The sequence below is a fragment of the Mus pahari genome, chromosome 12 (assembly GCF_900095145.1).
Source record: "Mus pahari chromosome 12, PAHARI_EIJ_v1.1, whole genome shotgun sequence".
Taxonomy (NCBI): Eukaryota; Metazoa; Chordata; class Mammalia; order Rodentia; family Muridae; genus Mus; species Mus pahari.
In genome coordinates this window covers 42,882,752-42,889,705 of record NC_034601.1, presented here as the reverse complement: position 1 = coordinate 42,889,705, position 6,954 = coordinate 42,882,752, and the positions used below count along the sequence as shown (strand labels likewise).

Here is a 6,954-nt window from a genome sequence, read left to right as displayed (position 1 = left end):
AAAAAAAAAACAACAACAAAAAAAGATAGCTTCTACTTCTTTCCCAAATGGGGTAATGTAGGGCAAATCAGAACTTTACACATAAGTTTGGAAATACTTGAGACAGAAAACAGGTCAGAATATCATCATCAATAGATGTGAGGAAATAAGGAAATAATGGATTTTCTGAAGGTAAAGGTAAGAGAACTCTAAGCCATGGGAAAAGTTAGTGGTAGGTATATAGGCCCAATGACGCTTAAAAAAGAAAAAGACTCTCTCCTCCCTAAGAGCCGAGAGGAGAGATTGTCCAGAAATGCTCTTACAGTCATCTAGGAGATGACTCATACAGGATACCAGGCTGACTAGAAGAAGAGATGAGTACTAAAAAAAATAAAAAATAAAAAAAAAAATAAAAAATAAAGGAAGTGTGCGTTCAGGCTAGATATAGGGAGCACACAGAGAAAGACAGGCTTAAGAAAATTTATATTAATCTGAGCCAGGACTCAATGCTGGATTGAGTTTTTATTTTTATTTTTTTAAGATCTAGTTTTATTTATGTGTATACATATGCTGTGTGTGTGTGTGTGTGTGTGTGTGTGTGTGTGTGTGTGTGCCCACAGAGATCGGATCTCCTGGAGCTGGAGTTGTAGGGTGCTCACAATGGACCTCAGTGTTGGGACTGGATTAGCATCGTCTGCAGTTACAAGTCCTCTTGACCACTGAGCATCTCTCTAGCCCCGTGGATTGGTCATTAAAGTTTTTTAATTGGTATATAATTATTGTCCTTACCTATGGGACAATACCAAAGTTTAATGCATGTAAGGAATGAGGAATGGCACTTCGTGGTAATTACCATTTCCATATCCTAAAATATTCTGGGTTGGTAACCTCTGAAGTCTTCTGCAGTTATTTTCAAGTATAGCATGAAGAATTGTGGACTGGAGTTCCGTCCTGCATTACACAACCTATAACCACTTCTCCTCTTGGAACTGTGGCTACTTTTAGTAGCCACTATCTGCCCCTTTTCTATCTGGCTACCCTTGTACTGACATCTACACGATCACCTTTTTCAGCTTCCACAAACAAGTGGGGAGATATGTGGTTTGTGTTTGAAGCCTGGTATGTTCTATGCACGTTGCTACCAATGGCAGGATGTATGTGTGTGTGTGTGTGTGTGTGTGTGTGTGTGTGTGTGTGTGTGTGTATGTGTGTACACACATACCAGTTTTTAGATGGTTTGGCTCTTAAATATCAATTCAAGATTCAGGCCTGTAGACTAGTCTGTAGATACTCATCTACACAACTTAGGACGTTTTTTAGCCCTAAATTCTTTTTTTGGTTTTTCGAGACAGGGTTTCTCTGTATAGCCCTGGCTGAACTGGAACTCACTTCGTAGACCAGGCTGGCCTTGAACTCATAAATCCACCTGCTTCTCTCTTAGCCCAGGCATCATCCTTGCCAGCAATTTAGGGAAACTAGTGTGATCCAAATTTATCTCTGTTCCTGTAAACCTGAATTGTTTGTCTTTTTAATCCTACAGATTCTTTGTGTACATATCATGGCTTTTTTTTTTTGTTTGTTTTGTTTTGGTTTGGTTTTTCGAGACAGGGTTTCTCTGTATAGCTCTGGCTGTCCTGGAACTCACTTGGTAGACCAGGCTGGCCTCGAACTCAAAAATCCGCCTGCCTCTGCCTCCCAAGTGCTGGGATTAAAGGCCTGTGCCACCAGGCCCGGCTGGCTTTTTGTGTTTTTAAAGAACTCCTGAGCATACAAATGTGTGTGTCTCTGCTCTGTATGTGTTCTCATGGTCCCCCCACCCCCTTCCCCTTTCCCACCTCTCCACCTCTATTTCCTCTTTGTTTAGTCCTATTCCAATTTGATTTTATCTTATTTTTATTTTATTTTTATTCTTAGTTGCCCCCCCCCCTTTTTCCTAACTAGAGACAGAAAGGGTGTGGCCCTAGATGAAAGGGGAGATAGGAAGAAACTGAGAGGAGATGGAAAAGGGAAAACTACAATCAGAACGTAGAGTATAGGAAAAGATCTATTTTCAATTAAAAAAAAAAATAAAAAGAAACAAACTTCAAGGAGAGAAAATGGAAGACGCTAGGGTAATCGAGGTAACTGTTAGAATACTGAGCCCCAAGAGGTCACCTGGGAGGACAGATGATCACGTGACTGAATCCTAAGCAATGGTGAGGTTAAATTACAATGTACAGGGCAATTGGTGTTATATCATTTCACTTGAGCTAGGGAAACTGTCAATTCTAGAGCCAGTGAGGTACCCAAAGTCAGAAGGGAGGAAAATTAAATGCCCTGCTGGGAAAATGAATCTTGTCTAAAGGCAAGTGGGTAGACATTATTAACACAGTCGGGGAAAATATGCTAATCAGAATGAAATTGTTCCCTAGACAACATGAAGCTAGTACAGTAGAGCACAGCCAGGCATGAGGTGACGGCTTTCTATGGTGGGCTGCACATACCGTACATCTCGGTCTGTTATACTCAGGAATAAGGCTCCAGGCTCCACAATCAATCAAGCGCACTAACATAATAAACAGTAGCGTAGTAGGGAGAGTGTTTGTGCTGTGTTTATTTTTCTTCCTTAAGTAGCAACCTCTTGTTCCACTGTTAGCACTGACTGCTATCCTCCCTCCTATTCAACAAGTGGAGCATCAAAATGAAACACACATAAACACACATGCGCACACGTGAGTGCACAAACACACCCATCCACTGCACCACGTGCATGTACACACAGTAATTAAAAGATAACTGTGAAGGATCATAGGGCTTAAGAATCTTCTTTTTTTTTAAAAAAAAAAAGAAACTACAGATAAGCATTCACAGGTAATTATGTCCTAGATGAATTATTCCAACTTCAGCCAAACAGAAATTAATGTGCATCTCAGTAATGTGCACTTATGCAAATTAATTCGCTCTATGAGTTTGAAAATGAATACCCTGATAAGATCACAGAGTCACAAATAAATCACCCACCACACCCACAAAAATTCACCAGAATTTACGAAATACACCATACAAAGACATATAGGTAGTTTCCAAATAAGCACTTACTAAAATCGTGTGCAAGGTTTAGAAAAGATGACGATGTAACAGCTTCATGAGAAGCTGATGAAGAAGCTGATGCATCTGCAAAATAAGTGGTGGCCCTAACAGTCTCAGGTGCAGCTGTGTCAAACTGTACATCACAGAGGCCTTGTGGTTAAAACGCTGCAGGCGGCTCTCCCTCCCTTCTCAGCTTCTGGTTACATTCTGACCTCTTTTCTAACTTTGAAGATGCTTTCATGTTTACTTGCTAGACTTTGGTTCCTTATCATTGATATTAAGTTTTTTTTTCTGCTCCCATACATAAATTATTCCTTTTCAACTAACTTTCTTTCTCTCTTTACTCCTTCCTTCCTTCTTTCCTTCCTTCCTTCTCCCCCTCTCTCTTTCTCTTCTTCTCTTTCTTTCTTTCTTTCTTTCTTTCTTTCTTTCTTTCTTTCTTTCTTTCTTTCTTTCTTTCTTTCTTTCTCTTCTGATGGCTTCTTAAAATGCTAGCAATGGGCTTCATGTGGATGTCTGGAAGTAGCAAGACTAGGCTCAAATATAGAAGAGAACAAATTAGCCATAAAGTCCTAGCTGAGGGGTGGGAAATGAGCACATGGAACTTGATGGAGCTCTGTTTGAAATTTTCCATATTTATTTTCTTAAATGAAACTTCTTTATAGTCCTGTAATGGGTTGTTCTAATGCTGCTTGTATTCTAATGCTAAATACTGGTTCTCAAAATATGGTTGTCCCCATGGGCATCTCCTCATGTACACCAAGTGATGCTATGTGAACCTTGCTCCCCAATTCAACTGGTCAATTAAAAGCTAGAGCCTGTGATTGGGCAGTAGAGGGAGAAAGGTGGGACTTGAGGATCAAGTGAGGGGGTTTGCAAAGGCAGGAAGAGGGAAGAGAAGAAGGAAGACGAAGGTGGAGAAGGCTGCCATGAGAGGAAATGGACCATGAGCACATGACCAGAAGAAACAGCAAGTGACAAGAGACTTTATAGCTGGAGAATATGTTAGAATAGTTCCCAACCCGCCCACACTAGGCTTAAGGTTTGTAAACAAAATACCTGGATTGTGTGTCTTTTATACAGGAGAGCTAGGATTATAAATTCATTTTTAAATAGTCCTATTGTGTGCCTTGTATCAATTATGTTCCCTGGAAGGGAAGTAAAGTCAGAAGAAATATGTCCCCCATTGGGCCAAATACAATTTAAACAATTCATAAACAAAAAAAGAATGCTATATAACATATGGACAATGGTTTTAACAGGACTTCACAAGGGAAGACGTGGTCAGTCTTTGAATCAGTCAATGACACGGCCAGGCCTTGAATCAATCCTGAACACCAAAGCATTGTCACTCTTGGCTTCGTAAAAAAAGTGATTTCACAGTTGCCAAGATACATAGCTGATTGATACCACCCATCAGAATGAAGATGCATTATCTAGTGGATTCAGTATAGAATGGTCCCATGTTTCCTGAATTGATTTCTCCAAAGGGCTTTTGGAGAATTTCAGTAAATTCAAAATTATACTTCAGGAACTGATGTTGTAACTTAGTGGTCCCTAGCATCACAAAAGGGTTAGATAGACAGGAAATAAATAAATAATAAAGACCAGAACATCAAAAGAAGAATTACATTTCTGACAAGAGTCCATATTTAAAATTGTATATGATTTGGATTAGGACACGGGGTTCTGATACATTCTTTAAATTATATGTACATTTTTCATACATTTACATATATGTCAAAGTTCTCTCAGCCTGAAAAAAAGGAGTCATAGGTCAGAGTTTACATATTATCTCTCTCTCAAAAAAAAGACAAAATAGCAAGAGGTTGGGGATTTAGCTCAGTGGTAGAGCGCTTGCCTAGTAAGTGCAAGGCCCTGGGTTCAGTCCTCAGCGCTGGAAAAAAAAAAAAAAAGACAAAATACTCATCATCTCTCTGGTTCATGCAGATAACAGTTAGTGTCTTTGGGGTACGCTCCTTCATCTTCAAGCTATTAAACTATATGTTTCACCTACCAAAATTTAGTAGGCTCTTTAATTTTTATGGATGTGAACTAGTCTTAAGATGCCATTTATCAGTGGAATTCTTCTTACCACAGTTATAGCTGGGTCTCTGCTGCTAGCCTCAACGTCAGTGGATGCCTTGCATGCCTGCACAAGGTTTTCACTCTGCTGCTTTTTTATTTCCCGTGAAGAAACCTAGAATAGTGTCAAAAATTAAGCAAGCGTTAGAACCAATCAATGGTAAACATTAAGCCACTTTCACTACGTCATGGAGATGCTATTAACTGCATGATTGGAGGGGTATGATAACACACACCTATAATCTCAGTACTCAGCAGGCTGAGACAGGAGGATCACAAGCCAATAAATACATATAAAGATCAACTAAGAGCACATCACAATTATATATTATATATATGAAGAACAATTACTTCAGTTTTAAATACTTATAAAAAATTAAATGATCTTCTGGTTTATCTACTTCACTTTTTGGTTTCCAAGAATATAGTATCTTCCAAAGCCAAATAACTTAGTTTTCAAGAGCTGACGTACATTTCCTGTCTCCATCTCTGAATCAGTCCCAATCTGGCTTCTGGCTTCTTCCCTCCACCAACAGGAGCAGCACCAAAATTCTCCCTTATATCATACCTACTGCTGCTAAGTTTGGGCAACTCAAAGAATGATTTTTCAGATCTATAGAATTTAGCCCTCTTGCTCAGGTCCTTTTGAATCTCCTTATTCCCCCCTGGGCTTTAATGATAAGCCACATCCCTAGTTTCTCTCCTCACAAGACTATCAAGTCCTTCCCACTCTGTGCACACCTTCCTAGCCTCAACTGTCTGCCTTCTCTTCACATGACCCTTTACCGTCACACTCACTGAGATGTGTTAGCATTTCATAAGCTCACATGTCCTGTGTAGACCTCAACTCTAAATCTAGGGTTTTATTTCGGTAAATGCCATCACTATAAAGCAATGTTCAGAAGTCCAAAACTCAGTTGGCACTCTTGCCATATCTCTCTGCTCATTCAGACCCCTGATATGTCACCAAAATGTGACCACCTCCACCACCATCATTCTAGACCACACTCTAGTGATTTCTCCTCTGGAGAAGCCCCTGAACTGCATGACTCACAGCGACTACTGTTAAGCATAATCACTGAGCAGAATCCATGCATCAGCTATCAGTCCCAGACAGGTACCCTTTGCATCTTGGTATTGATATTGGTAGACAGTATAGGTAACCACCAGATAGAACTCTGCTTTAATTGCATAAAGAAGAGAGAGAGTGAAACAGCGCTCAGTGCTGGGCATCTCTCCTGCATGGCAGTGTGTGCCTCCAATAGCCAATGCAGGGGAACTGTCTAACTGCATTCTTTTGTTTGGCAGAAGGATCCCACATCTTCCCAGAAGAGGTCAGACTGAGCTGTGGAGTTAACCAGATGCTTTGTGACATGTGACATGTGTATATAAACAAAACAGCACATCTACAAGGGAGATGAACACTGCATCTGTCTATGGGCCCAAGGGGTTTTATATCTTGAATAAGGAACTGTCCCAGGCCCATGGACCATTTTTATGAGTCTAAAGAGACTACACAACCCAAGACTTCTATAACCAACTCTGTAGTAAATGTTTCTCTACACCATGCCAGACCAACCCTTTCTGAAGGAAAGTTTGGCCACACAACTCTTCCATGTAAAACCTCTAGTGTAGCCTCACTGCCTTTAGGATAATGCAACCCCCTCCTCAAGGCTTCTAGAACATACCACGGTTATGATTCCTGTACAAGTCATAATCTCTCTTTGACATCCCTCCATGTTACCATACACTTTGCATTCATCATGCCAAATGTTCTGCCTCCTCTCTTTTTTTTTTAAAAGATCTATTTATTTATTATAT

General features: G+C 40.1%; 1 protein-coding gene across 1 annotated transcript in view; it reads right to left on the bottom strand.

Moving 5' to 3' along the window:
• The window catches only part of Morc1 (MORC family CW-type zinc finger 1), a 181,174-nt gene that overhangs the window by 34,645 nt on the left and 139,575 nt on the right, over positions 1-6,954 (bottom strand). The window contains exon 20 of the mRNA XM_021209326.1: positions 5,144-5,248. Coding sequence (XP_021064985.1) covers positions 5,144-5,248 — 105 coding nt within the window. The remainder of the gene's footprint in view (positions 1-5,143; positions 5,249-6,954) is intronic.